Consider the following 14,554-nt stretch of genomic DNA (forward strand, 5'->3'; position numbering starts at 1 on the left):
GGTTAGTGAGAGTGGGAACCTAGAGTTTAAGTCTCTGTGAAAATATACCTTCTTTTCTCTTCAAAAGAAATGAAATATGATGTCTGTTTGCCCAAAATATCTGTGAGCCTGCTTAATTAGAGCAGTGACATTTTCCTGACTGACTGCCAAATGTGTACTTAAAAGTGGGTTTTGAGATGTCTGGGGACTGCACAGAACTAATCTGATAAAGTCTGGCTTAAGCCAACCAGATCCACAAATGGACAGTCATGACCTTCACACGTGAGAGAAAACACCGTCAGTGGAGTTTCTTATCAGGGCATCTGCCCTTCACGGTTTGTTTCCAGAAGGAGGAACAGAAAAGCCCAGAAGAGGAGCCAGGAAGCCCTGAGAAAGTGGCTAAGCACCACACTAGGTGAGGGTGGCCTAGGACAGGCCTCCACTTGTGCAGTGATGCTGACACCTGGGGCAGCAGAAGCCATCCAGAGAGTGAAGTCCCAGCCCACAGCCCCACCCAGGCCCTGGCAGAGGACGGCGGTTATGAAAGGGCCTTCAATCATTCCGTACTTGCAGTGAGATATCAGTGCTGGAAGCTCTAGTCTCATGAATGATCAAGGAACACCCTACACCTGCCTTGGAGCCACCTGTCCTTCCCTTCATGCTCCCAACACACCCACACCAGCTCTGCATTTCACCACCATCTGGTTGCTACACTCAGTCACAGAGGTGCTGCCCAGCTACCCACTGAAGGCTTACAGCACTGAGCCCTGATAAACCGCCATCACTCAAACCCCAGGGAAGGAACTAAAAAGAAAAAGAGGTAGACAACCTCCTCAGCAGCTTGTGCCTTGTGGCCAAGAGACTGTTGACTGAACCTTAAACTGCATCTGTCTGAACAGGCCACACGACTTCTCTTTTCTTCTCGCTTGACATGTGTCTCTCTCCAATCACATCCTGCCTTCTCTTGGCCCACAGCAACCACAACTTTTGATGACTTTCCTTAGCTTGCTTCTTCCCCCGCCCTGCCCACTGGCATCTGTGTGCTCTCACCGAGACAGTTGATTCCATCTCCTTCGTAGCCTTCTGAGCACCTGCAGGCATAGCCGCCCTCCGTGTTGATGCACTCGGAGGAGGTGGTAGGACACCTCGCGCTGCCCAGCGCACACTCGTCTATATCTGTGGGCAGATTGTGGACATGGGAAATGTTTAGGCCAGCAACGGTTTTCATCCTGTGGGTCATGACTCCCAGAGAAGTTGCATTTCAGATATCCTGCATGTCGGATATTTACATTAGGAGTCATAGCAGTAGCAAAATTAGTGATGAAGTGGCAATGAAATAATTTTGTAGTTGGGGGTCACCCCAACATGAGGAACTGCATTCAAGGCTCACAACATTAGGAAGGGTGAGAAGCACTGGGGTAGGCAATCCTGGAAATTAGCATCGTGACTATAAGGAAGACTAAACCTTTGTACAGTCAATCACTCTGTTAATGAATAAATCGACATTTTAGACTTGAATTTCATTCTCTAAATAATTTTTATGAAGTTCTCACCTGTCCAAATAGCTAAGTCCTTCTGAGTAAATTATGTTCTGCCAGTGTTTCTGATGACAAGGACTGATATTTTCCCAGAATTAACCAACTTACAATTTGAGGCTATCAATATAAAATTGAAATTTATCCATCACAATCTACTTGTTTTGCTAAAACATATATACTAGCTTGTTTTGAAGGAAAATGTTCGATTTTGTGAATTTGTAAGCTTGACTTGAGCTCAGATTCACGCTTCTCTTAATGTCAACTTCATTTTTTTTGCATAATTTTAGTACAGCATCAGTATAATATGAGGCAGTAGTATATGTAAATATGCTTACATGGCTCATTTTCTGTACATACAATACTTTTCTTCTAACATCAAATAATTTATTAAACCTTCTGATTTTTTAAATCCTGTGGACATTTTTAAGTCAGTAAATGCAAAAAGAATGCTTCTGGTTCATGATTTTTCAAATTTGGGTATTCGGCCTTTGCTCTTACCAGCACACACGTTTCCAGGCCCGGCAAAGCCTTCCAAACACTGACACGCAGCAGCCTCTCCCTCTGAGATACAGTGAGCGCGCCTGTCACAGGCCCCAGGGCCACAGTCGTCTTGATCTGCAAACGTGAAAACCCCACGCAATTATTTCTAGTCTTCAGAGAAGAAAGTGGACCTCAGCGTGCTGGACAGAACATTCCAGCATCACCTTTCTGCAGTTCAAGTCTGAGCTAACCTCCAAACAGAAAGAACTGGTTAGGTCTGTCCACCGTGTCTATTTTACTAGATGCAGAAGATACATCTCACTGCTTCCATGTGACGCCCAAACTTCAGCTGTATTTTTTGTGTGCTTGCTAGTTTTGCATTGCTTTGGTTTGTTGGTTGTGGTTTGGTTGCTGCTCTGGCTTTTTTTTTTTTTTTAAGATTTTATTTATTATGTATACAGTGTTCACCTCCTTGTATGCCTGCATGCCAGAAGAGGGCACCAGATCTCATTGTAGATGGTTGTGAGCCACCATGTGACTGCTGGGAATTGAACTCAGGACCTCTGGAAGAGCAGCCAGTGCTCGTAACCAATGAGCCATCCTTTTTAACCAGGTAGCAGTAGTAGCAAATAGCCAAGACTGGCCCTAACATGAGATGCTCCTGCCTCCCTCTCCCAGAGGCTGAGCTAAACCTCGGTCTTAAAAAAAATCAGCTGGTGTTCAGAGAGCTCTCTGTGGACTTGTTTATAATTAGTTTAAAGCATCCACACATTTAAACTACTAGCAGTGCTTAAAACAGACTCCAATTTTAAGATTTCACTTAAAAATTCCCAACCATTGTGACATCCAAAAGACCCACCTATTCTTCTCCCAAAACACAGACTTGTATGTAGCAAGCAGATCAGTTTATGACAAGGAGATTGACTCAGCTTATTATTACTTTACTAATATCATGTTTCATATCTAATAGGATATATGTCTCAGAGTGTGCTTATTATCAAGATTTATGCACTGACTTGTAAGCCTCCTGGCAACTTCTACAAAGTCACAATCCATACAAGTCAAATGCTGTACAGGGATCATTTCATTTCATACCCCATTGCAATGCAAATGCCCCGGGGGACAGAGGTACATGTCAAACCGCAGATATGAGCAAGTTTTTCTTTGTTTCTTGCCTTTCTGCTTTAACCACTTGTGCATATAATCATTCCCCCAAATGCCACCCACCATCTCCTTTTTTGGAGTTGGAGTAGCTGACATACCACAGCAATCTGTGAACCATCACTTATCTGGTCACTGGTCAGTTTGTTCACAGTGTACGGGGAGATAAAACGAAGCCTTCTGAGCTCATTTGGAAATCAAAGGTTAAATGTTCTAAGCTGGATTTGGGTCCCATGTGACTGCAGACACGGGGGTAATTGTGTTTTTGTGTTTCATATGCTTCGCTGTTTATTTCTCTTGTGTGAACACATGCCTTTCATGCTTGCTTGGTGACTCTCTGTCACTCAACTCAAGATGGGTGCATTCAAATATTTAGTTCCCAAATCACAAGGCTGCTGAGAGCAGGAGTGGGCAGGATCCAAATCACACCAAGCATTTGAAACCACTGTAAAAGCATCCTAAACTAGAATATAACTCAGGACTTTTGCAAACCTTGAGTCACTTTGCATGATGGAAAGCAACAGACATGCAGGAGGAGGTACGGGTCACAACCAGAGTTCTTTCTGTGACAGGCTAGCTGAAGACACAGTGGCAATGCTCACCGTCCTCTCTATACTATGAGCAGGGATTTCTGCACTGGTTGCTGCTTTCCATACGTGTTGTAGAAATCCAAGGAAGAAGTGGTTGTTTAAAAAATTCTCTGCAAATTAAAATTTACTACACATATCTAAATAAAGATGATAAGGAAGGGCATAGTCAGGGTTGCAGACTTGGTTCAGTGGCTAAGAGCACTTGCTGCTCTTCCAGGGGACCACAGTTTGATTGCCACACCCATATGGCTGCGCACAGACATCTGTAATAGTAGTCTCAGAGAATCTGATGGGACCAGGCACCCATGCAGTGCACAGACATACATGTGGGAATACAGTTGTACACATAAATAATTAAAACATTTTAATAATTAAAAAGGCCTAGTATAGCTTAATAATTAGGACTGAAGGTGTAGCCCAGTGGTCCTAGCATGGCAAAGCCTTGGGTGTGAGTAGCAGCACTTAAGGAGCAAAGCCCCCAACACCAGAAGCTCTGGGAGCTGAACTGTAAAAATCAAATTCACTCAGAAGTACCTAACGTGTACCCAGGTCCTGCTGAGCGATAACAATGCAGTAATGCAAGGATGCAAATGCAAGCTCTGCTGTCTTGCATTATCTCTGAAGGCTAAGCGAATGCAAAGTCAAACACAGACCTAAGTCCTCACAAGTGTTTGATTGTATCGCCATTCCTGGGTCCCCAACAGCCCTCAATGTGCTCTTTTCATGTATCTTCATGGGGCAATCTTTCTCAAGTAGGTTAGAATAGGCTCTATGAGCATGTATGGGTCCCTGGTGAGTCTGGATGGGGTCTCTAGCCTACTGATTGATTGATAATGTTTCATGTGATTGGACACTTATTCGCTCATTCAGCTGTGACCATGCATGTTGAGATTATTTCACATGATCTGGTATCTGCAGCACTTGGTACAGTGTATGACCAAAAAAAAAAAAAAGCCAAATAAATCTACTTCCAGTGTGACAAATTTTTCTGACACTTCTTATTTTAACATGAATTGGTTATTTGATCATGAATATTTACTTTTGTATGTTTGCTTGTATTCGTATTCGTGTGTGTGTGCGTGTGGAGGTGTGTGGAGGCCAGAAGGACGCTGACTTCCTTTTGTATGTTTGCGTGTATCCGTATGCGTGTGTGTGCATGTGTAGTGTGTGGGGGCCAGAAGGACGCTGACTTCCTCCCTCGATCACTTTCTACTTTTTTTTTTTTTTTGAGCAAATGTCTCTCACTACATGAATTTGCTAATTCAAAATGGCTGACTGGCAGGCAGGCCTCAGGGGTCTTCCTGTATCCACGTCCCCAGCACTAGGGATAAGTGCCAGCTCCCACGCCCTTGTTTAGTGTGGGTCCTAGGGATCCAAACGAGTCCTCTCTCCAGTCCTTTGTCATCCTAATTTTCAGAATCTTTAGTTAGGTCACCAGTTAATACAACTCAGCCTTAGTTTTCACATATTAATTATCATTGTTACTAAGAAATATAGGTCTTTCTATCATCAGAAATCCCACTGGTGGAGCATGCAGCCCTGAAGTGCCCTGCACATCTGCTCTGCGGACTACCAAAGTCAGATGTCCTCTCACTGAGGTTTTCAAACACTTGTTTTAGTTTGGTTTTGGAGACAGAGTTTTTCTGTGTAGCTTTGGCAGTCATAGAACTTGTTCTATAGACCAGGCTGGCCTAGAACTGAGAGACCCACCTGTCTCTGCCTCCCCAGTGTTGGGATTAAAGGCATGTGCCACCATCACCTTGGAGTTTTCAAACATTTTTAAAAGCTACAAATGTTATGTTAAAACAAAATGTTTTAACTCAAGGGACTGAGGAGATAAAGTCAGGACCCCCAACATCCAGATAAACAGCAGGTGGGTGTGGCAGGCTCCCTATAATCCCAGTTCTTGGCAAATGGAGACAGGGGATTTTCTGGAACAAGCTGTGGGTTCAGGAGACCCTGTCTTACTATATGAAGCAGAAAGTACGAAAGAAGACATCTGACATTAACTTCTAGTCTCACAGGGTGGGTTTACAATAGAGCTCTAGGGCTCATCTGAAAACTACTTGCCTTATGTGTGAGCACAGAACACAATAGACTCATGTTCCCTAAAGTTGTTACATATTGAAAAAATCATTTGACATTCTGCTGATAGATATATGGAGTATAAACAAGGAGTTCTGACATTTTCTGTTTATGGGGCTTTGGCAATAATTAAAGCAACCAATTAATACTGCTCATCAATTGCTATCAACTTTTCACGATGACTAGATAGATCAAGTACTATGCATAGGAGATAGGTGGGGAAAGACTCGTCTCTTCTGTCCTAATTGTCGCCTCTGTGTCCAGTCCAAGGCTAAGCCAGCAGAGCTGCACACACTTTTCAGAAGAGGAAGAGCCGAGTCTGAGGTTGGGCTGCAGCCGACTTGACCAATACTGTATTAGGGAGTGCGAGCACAGACCTTCTTATTGAGAGAGTGGAAGCTGTCAGACCAGAGCAGTCTGGGAGAACGAACAGGTCGTACCTGACACCATGATTTCAGCCACTAAGGTGTGCTGGGACTCTGCACTGTTATCTTCTGGGGCTTCCGTCCTAACTATGTTGTCCAAGGATGTTGCCTCGTGACTGAGCTCGGTGTTGCCACCTGTGGGACAAAGGCTCCAATAGTTAAGCCTTTCGATTTCAAGGAAAGTTTGCTTGACTTGACATTGGTAGCAATTCATTGGTAACAAGTTCAGACTCATTTTAATAATAAGATTGAGGGAAGTGGGCAGGGTTTGGTGGAGCCAATGGGGAGAAATGTGGAGCTCTTTTGGATAAAGAACAATGTTCACATACCAAGCTCCTTCTGAATATAATCAGCTCAGAATCACAGACCACAATAAGAGAGAGTTGGGAGAGCATCTCTCCCCAACCTGTCTTTTCTCTTTGGTTTTTGTTTTTTTCTACAGGGTTTCTTTGTGTAACAGCCCTATCTGTCCTGGAACTTGCTTTGAAGACTAGGAAGGCCTTGAACTCAAAGAGATCCACCTGGTTCTACCTTCTAAGTGCTGGAATTAAAGGCATGTGCCTCCAGCGCCCAGCTCCCAACTGTCTTTAATATTAGCTCCTTCCTTTGTTCTGCTTTCGTATTTACAATAGCCTGATTTCACTGAAACTTTGAAGTTAACGTTCATGAAAAGCCTATAGTAACACACAGCTCACTGCTCCCCCAAAGGAGGATATGGAGTCCCCAAGGCAGCACTTTGCTCAGTTGTGCCCCTCGGACCCTGGGTCCCACTGCACAGAGTCCGCAGTTCCAGGACTCTCTGTGTCACAGTAGAAAGCTACTCTCTCTGCCATGCTCACATTGCTATTGATACAGCAAGGCGGTGGGGAAAAGATGGGGTGCCATATCACAAGCAAAGGGGACGACACCAGTGCTCACCAGGAGCTGAGGTCTCTACTACCCACCCACTCTGTAACCTCACAGTGAAAACAAGAGACACAGCGAGCATTGCTAAGGTTCAGACCTCTTGGCCATTAACTCTGGAATTTCCCTACTCTGGATAATAAAATGAGTAGCACACATGCAAGGCTATGCAGTTCCTGTTGACGTTATGATAGTCGCCTGGAGAAGCATGCAAGTCATTTTTGAGTTGTGAGCAGAGATCCTCCCTTTCTCCACTCAACATGACTAATCTGAAAGGATGATGGACAGGCAAACTGTGGGTAACTGGAAAGGCGTCCCTCAAAAATGAATGGAGTGAAGCCTGCCGCTCCCCCAAAGAAACAGCTGGCAGCATCTGTTTCATGTGTCAGACTCCTCATTGCAGGTAAAGTTTTAAGAAACTAGGGCCCGGGCAGTTCTGATAGCCAATGAACAATATTCCCCTGAAACCTGTTAAACAGCACCCCTTTCAATAGGCTATTAAGTGACCCCCTGCCCCCGCCTTTCTAACTTCGCGCCTCCCAGAGGCCACGTGTGTTCCACAGCTGTCAACCAAGACAACACAGAAGTGGCCGTGGGTCCAGCTGCTGTCTGTGCTGCTGACTTCAAGACCGACACGGAAAACAATGGCTCCGTTCTAACTATCTGTTATGTCAGGCATATTTAGTCGTTACCATAAACTATGCTATGCTGAGAAACAGTAGGGTTCTCTTAATATCATTTGAATTAAGATTATTTTTTCCAATATCCTAAGAACTGATAAATATAATTCACATACACAAAAACCCTTTGGGGATCTTAAGAAGTCTTTTAAAGAGCATAAAGGAGTTCTGAATCTAAGAGGCATGAAACTATTATCCTAAGGCAACAAATTAATAGAGGAAAAATGTCTGAAAACCCAATTTATCCAACTGTACTCAACAGACAGAGCAATCCACTCACTGTTATCAATCTGTCACTTAACTTATATTTATAACACGCGTACCAGATAATTATGCACTTTTTAAAAAGGCTTAAGAAAATATAAATTATCTTTGGCACATTTTTGGGAGGAAGACACCAAAAGATGTCTCCAGATATGCCTCGTTTGGGCACGCACTGAAGGCAGAAAGGTCGTACGTCATCAGGGTTTACTCTCTCGCCTCTCTCTCTCTCTCTCTCAGCTACGGCTTGCAAAGAAGTGGATCAGGAGCCTTCTCAGTATGCACCTCCTGTCCCTGTTTGGTACTTTAAAGTCATTTCTCTAAAGGACTCAAGTTTTCCTACTGGGATCTATAGTGTGGAAAGGAGACTGCCTTTTGCAGCCCTTAAAATTAAGAACCTAACATTTGTAAAGAAATTGGCTCTAAACATCGCTGGGAGGTGGCACAATGTGGACATTTATTTCTAAGCCCCAGCACAGTCCACTACAAATGGGGAGAATATGAAGCTTACAATGAGAAGTCAGTCTAATTTAGTCTATAACAAGGAGTAAAAACAACAAAACTCACTGGGGCAGGGACGAGGAAACCCAAACACACTCAGCATTCCTGAAGACCAGGAGCACTTAATAATACAAAACACTGCAATCATCAAAAGCAGAAGCATGGATGTCCCACTGTATGGAGCCTGGGGTGGGGTGGGATAATTCAGCTGCTACATTACCAGCCAGTAACTAGTTACCTTTCTGGTCAAAACACATCTTCCCATCCTGGGCTTTCACAAAACCTTCACGACACAAACACCGAGCAGTTCCGAAGCTCTCTTGGCAGATATGGTCACAGCCACCATTCTTGTGTATGCAGGGATCGGCCCCTAGCAGAGAACAGAGAGAATGTGTGGATGGGTCTGGAGAAGTCAAGGATGTTGCTGATGCAAATCAAAGACATCTCTGGGTAAGAACTCAGCCATTCTAAAGGGAAGGTGTGCACAGACTGTTCTCACAGGCGTTCCCACGAGGGGCAGACAGCTCAGAATGTTGCTACCTTAGGATTATTTGCTGAGCATAGTCAGTAGTTTCGTTTATAAGGCTCCTTAGTCAGGTGTGATTCATAGTTCCTGACCCGTGATCTAGTCAAACTCAGAGCTCTTCAGGGAGAGGAGTTGCTGGAGAGAGCTGAATGACTCTTCCTTGGCTTGCTACTCACTGCTGCTCATTACCTGGCATGTGAGGGTGAGGGGAACCCATGTACAGGTTTCCACCGCAAAAATCTAAGTTGCCTGAATCAATAACTATTAACATATCAATTATTCCTATTTGATGCTACGAATTCCAAATGGGACTTTCTTTCAACTGGGGTGTTTATACTTTGTGTGTATATATATACATATTATATAAAATATATATAATATAATATGTATATATAATTTCTATTATCATATCTATCTACCTATCTATCTATATCTACCTATATTTATAATCTATCTACCTACCTATTTGTTTATCCACTATGAAAAGGATCTAAATTGCTTATCCTTTTTAAAAAAAATATTTATTTTTGTGTGCATTGGTGTTTTGCCTGCATGTGTGCCTGTGTGAGGGTGTCAGGTCCCTTGGAACTAAAAGTAAGACAGCTGTGAGCTGCCATGTAGGTAATGGAAACTGAACCTGGTTCCTCTGACAGAACAGCCGGTGCTCTTAACCCCTGAGCCATCTCTCCAGCCCCCTTAAATTGCTTATCCTGATTTCTGTAACCCGAGTCTTTGCAATGTAGAAAGTAGGTAAAATGGAGGAAGGGGAGGCGTGTGGCTGCTGGGATAAAGCCTAGAGGAATAAAATCATCGTTTCGGGGAGGAAGCACAAACTACCAAGTTTGTCTGGGTTTTGATTCAAACAATGCAGAAATCTCAGAAAAATTTAACATTTATGGAGACAGATGGAAAGAAAAATCACAAAATCCCCTCCACCCCCACCGCCTGCTACCATTGGTTATCGCGGCCACAGTCTCCGGTGCAGGAGGGCCTGTGGGACTGCTCCGGTGTACCTGGTTTTGCCAATGGATGGACCACAACCAGAGACGAGGGCTTCAGCATGCTGCCACGGAGACGTACCCTATTTTGGCCAGTCCTCTTGTTCACCCTTATTACCGAGGGGATAGCCCAATCCGAGAACCACACATGATCCTCAAACACGGCTACAGCGAATGGGTGACCTGGAAGCATTGAAAGGCCATTCAGTTCAGAGAGGTTCTCTTCACAGGGGGTTTTTATAAGGGGACAACGCTTAGAACCACTACACTACATCATAGGTGGCTGCTGACCTACACGGGTCTTAACAGCACCAAGGAGGAGGCCAGTGAGGAAACGTTCTGTGCCCATCTGCCACAGACTGAACTTGAGCGTGTTTCCTGCTGCTCAGTCCAGGTTCTGTCATGTGAATGGCTGTCATGGGCACTAGAATAATTTACGTGACTGAGCAAGTGGTTTTCGAAACTGTCATCTCCTTTTACTGTATTCCCGAGTTCATCTCCATCACTGCATTCCCGAGTTCGTGTCTCCTGGCTGCTCTCTATTTTTACACATCATCCTTTCTTACTTCTCCCAGGCCTATACTGCCAAGAATGACCCCCATCTCTTCACAGTTACCCTCCTTTCCAAGCTTAGCCTATTGGCATCCCACCTTCTGTACCAATGGCCTCCTCCCCTTATCCCATTAGCCTGTCGCTTCCCTGCCGTGCTGAAAGGAACTTTTTGAGCACATATTATCTGTTGCCTCCAACTCCATAGCTCCTATTGGTCATCCAGTGGGCTGCCTTCTGAGCACTCCTCAACTAAAACCACCTCTGCAAGCCCCTGGAACTGCTGCGAGGAGGGGTTTGAGCACAGGCCAACGCCGCACATTGTCTCAAGACACCAGAGTGCAAGAGATATACATTCTGAAGCCTTGGAAGCATTCATTCATCATGCCTCATGGTCACCAGGTCAACAAATTTGGAGAAGTGAAACGAATGTCTCCCCCATGTGGTGGAAAACTCAAATGACTTGTCATGGCCATAGAGAGTGTCCTCCACTTTACCACTTATCAACTAGGATCCTTAGCATTCATTTCAGTCTCTAGTCCTTTGTCCCAAAGCAAAACCATCGGCACAGTATGGAAATTTCTTTTACATGACTGATGTTCCTTTTATTGTGGTTAGAAGACACATAACACAACCTTTACTGCCTTAGCCTCCGTGCACTGTTCAGCAGGGCTAAGTGTACACACACTGATGTGCGACCAGTCTCTAGAAATCTGATTTTGAAAACCTGAAATTCTGTGCCAATGTCCCCCTACCCCTGAGAAATCCTCTACTACCTTGTGTTTGCATAAGGCTACCTACTCTGGATTACCATGAGCAAACAGGACTGTCTAACTATTTGCCTTTTTAGTCATATAGTATAATGTCCTTAAAGATTGTCCATTTGAAGCATGTGCTAGAATTAGCTCCTATGTTTCAACAAACACATTGAAGAATACAGTCATCCTTACATATGGCAAACAACCACAACTAATTGTACTTTCATTAAAGATGAATCCATTCAATCTTTTCATTAAAAATCCTGAACTGTTGGGGCTCGAAAGATGGCTCAGTGGTCAAAAGCACTGGCTACTCTTCCAAAGGATTCAGGTAAGAATCCCAGCACCAACATGGCACCTCAAACTGTCAGTAACTCTAGTTCCTCAGGATACAATGCTCTCTTCTGGCCCGCCATGGGCACGAGGCATACATGCTGGCGAAACACCCATACACATAAAATTAAAAGAAAAAGAAAATCCTGAACAGTCAATTGAGAAAACCTACAGTAGGTGGCGCTCTAGTGTAGGAATGAGTAGACAAGCACATTATTTGATATTGCTCAAGAGAAAATTACACTCTTCAGATTGCAATAACCCTTGAAATTATAAACTATACGCTAAAAGGCTATGAAGCTAGTGAAGAGTTTGCCTATTGCCTATTGTTTTGTAACTCTGTTTAATCTCCAGCACCACCTAAATTGGGTATAGGAACATGTTTATCACCTAAGCACTCTGGAGGTGAAGGCAGGAGGGCCAGAAGCTCAAGGTCATCTCCCACTACATAATTCAAATCCAGCCTGGAATACATAAGACCCTGTGTCAAAAACAAATAAAATAAAATATTATATACTATGTTTTTTTTCCAGAATGTGAGGCTTTTATATCCTGGTTAGGAATGTTCATATATCTACCTCTGTAATGAAGCTATAGTTTTATTTAATTGGGTAGTATTAAAAAAAAATCAAATCAGCCACTTCCATATCTTCATTCCCTATGAGAAATCAATGAATATCTATCAAGTGGATAGATAAGGTTCAACTATAAATGCAAACTTACCATTATTTATGAAGAATATGGCTGTTTTAAACATTTGTAGAAATACATACAATTTAAGTATTTTTTTTGCTCGATTTCATGCTATATTATCTAGAAAATTATTGTCTCTAAACTAAATAGATTTGGCAAAATAACTGTTTTGTTAATTCCTTCCTATATGAGATCAATTTTTGATCTTTCTAACCAGTGTCTAAATCCCTAAAATTCTTCCAACACTTTCAGGTTCTCACCTTTCCTTATACCAACCTGCCATCAGACCCTCCCTAATTTTTATTCATAATGTTTAATCCTGCAATCTTCTATTTCACTTTTTAATAACATGGTAGTTCGGGCCTCTGTGAACTAATGCCTGGACATCCCCTGTAACTTGTCCATCAATGTCCTACTCTCTAGACCTCAATCTGACCACTGCACTGTCATCTAGGTGATTTCCCTGAAATGCCAATCTTGTCACTTATGCCTCTTGCTCAAGATCATTTACAGTATCCTTAGCAAATCCAAATGTAAGTTCAGTCACTTTATCCTTGTAGCTCTGTTTACCACACGGCCCAGTTCCAAAGGTCCTTGTGGACTCCCCAAGTCTGGAGGAATTTCCCACTGCACACTGCATTTGTACTTCTCTTTGACGGGCTAGAGAGAGTGTGCACGTGTGTGTTTCTCTGTGTACCCGTGTGTGGATGTATGTGGGTACCTGCAGAGGCCAAAGGAGGGTGTCAAAATGCTTGGAGCTGGAGTTATAGGTGGTTGTGAGTGTCCAGCATGGCTGCTGGGAACCAAACCCTGGTCCTCTGGAAAAGCAGCCGGTGCTCTTAACCACTAAAACCATCTCTCAAGTCCCTGGCTTAACGTTTTAAAGATATTTATGAAAAGTATGATCTCCCATGAAGAATTTGAAAATACAATAGGGGAGAAAACGTCATTGATTAATCTTTGCCCATGTTTTCAACCAATATTCATTCATTCTTGAAAGTGATATTATCACAGTTATGAAATGGCAGATTAAAAAGACATAAAAAATAAATTTTTATTCTTAAGTCCAGAAAAAAATAAGATTTTTCACTATTATTTGCAAAAATCTTGGATCATACAACACTATTTTTTTCATTATTCCAGTGCTCAGGTAATCTTTTTCTTTTATAATTCTTGAAGAAATCTATCTCTATAGTCTGGCTAAATGTGTATACACATGTAAGCACATTCTAGATTTAACATCAGCACTTAATCAAGATGAAGAGGTCAGAGTCTGGAGAGACGGCCCAATGGCCAAGAGAAAGTACTGCTCTTGAAGAGAATCTGTGTTTGGTTTCTAGTTCCCATATCCACTGGCTCACAATCACCTGTGACTCCAGCTCCAAGGAACCTGACACCCATCCTCTTCCAGCCTTTGTGGGCACCTACACTCATCTACACATTTCCAAACACATACATATGTGCACATAATTTTAAAGATAATAGAATGAAAAATTCTATAGAAATGATACAAAGAAAGACAAAGAATCATCCACCCCAAAGTCTCACCTACATCATTCTGGGCAAGTCTTCGGCGTTTGGAACCATCCAGATTGGCCATTTCAATCACTGACTGCTTGGTGTCACACCAATACAAAGTGTCTGTTAAGTAGTCAATTGTGATTCCACTGGGCTCCAAGAGATCAGAGCTGGCTATCAGCAGCCGGCCAGAACCCTGAAGGGAAGAGCTTTCAATCCGCGGATACGTCCCTGTGTCCGTCCAGAACAGTCTCCTTCAATCAAGAAAACTCACAAGTCAAATTTGCATGAAAAGCGCTTCTAGTCTTTCAACACGGAAATGTCACTATAAATCATTTTAGGGTGTAAAGAGTGGTGCACTAAGCAATACACAAGGAGAAAATGGAGCACAGCATGCTAAACAATTAAAAACAAAAAGGAAGAACAGCCTCAATTGTCTGTAGAAATCCTTATCTAGAACAAAAAATGGGGTCAGATTACTAGATGGAAAAGGAATTGATATTTAAAATTATAGAATATTATTAATCAAATTTGTACTTGAATGAAAAGTATTAACAGCAAAATGCAATCAATTTG

At 42.9% G+C, this 14,554-nt stretch overlaps 1 protein-coding gene across 1 annotated transcript in view; it reads right to left on the minus strand.

Moving 5' to 3' along the window:
- The window catches only part of Egf (epidermal growth factor), a 74,380-nt gene that overhangs the window by 17,427 nt on the left and 42,399 nt on the right, over window positions 1-14,554 (minus strand). The window contains exons 13-18 of the mRNA XM_038311400.1: window positions 14,009-14,232; window positions 10,143-10,310; window positions 8,842-8,973; window positions 6,274-6,393; window positions 2,016-2,132; window positions 1,030-1,155 (exon numbers count right to left, since the gene is read on the minus strand). Coding sequence (XP_038167328.1) covers window positions 1,030-1,155; window positions 2,016-2,132; window positions 6,274-6,393; window positions 8,842-8,973; window positions 10,143-10,310; window positions 14,009-14,232 — 887 coding nt within the window. The remainder of the gene's footprint in view (window positions 1-1,029; window positions 1,156-2,015; window positions 2,133-6,273; window positions 6,394-8,841; window positions 8,974-10,142; window positions 10,311-14,008; window positions 14,233-14,554) is intronic.

The sequence above is a fragment of the Arvicola amphibius genome, chromosome 14, assembly GCF_903992535.2.
Source record: "Arvicola amphibius chromosome 14, mArvAmp1.2, whole genome shotgun sequence".
Classification (NCBI taxonomy): Eukaryota; Metazoa; Chordata; class Mammalia; order Rodentia; family Cricetidae; genus Arvicola; species Arvicola amphibius.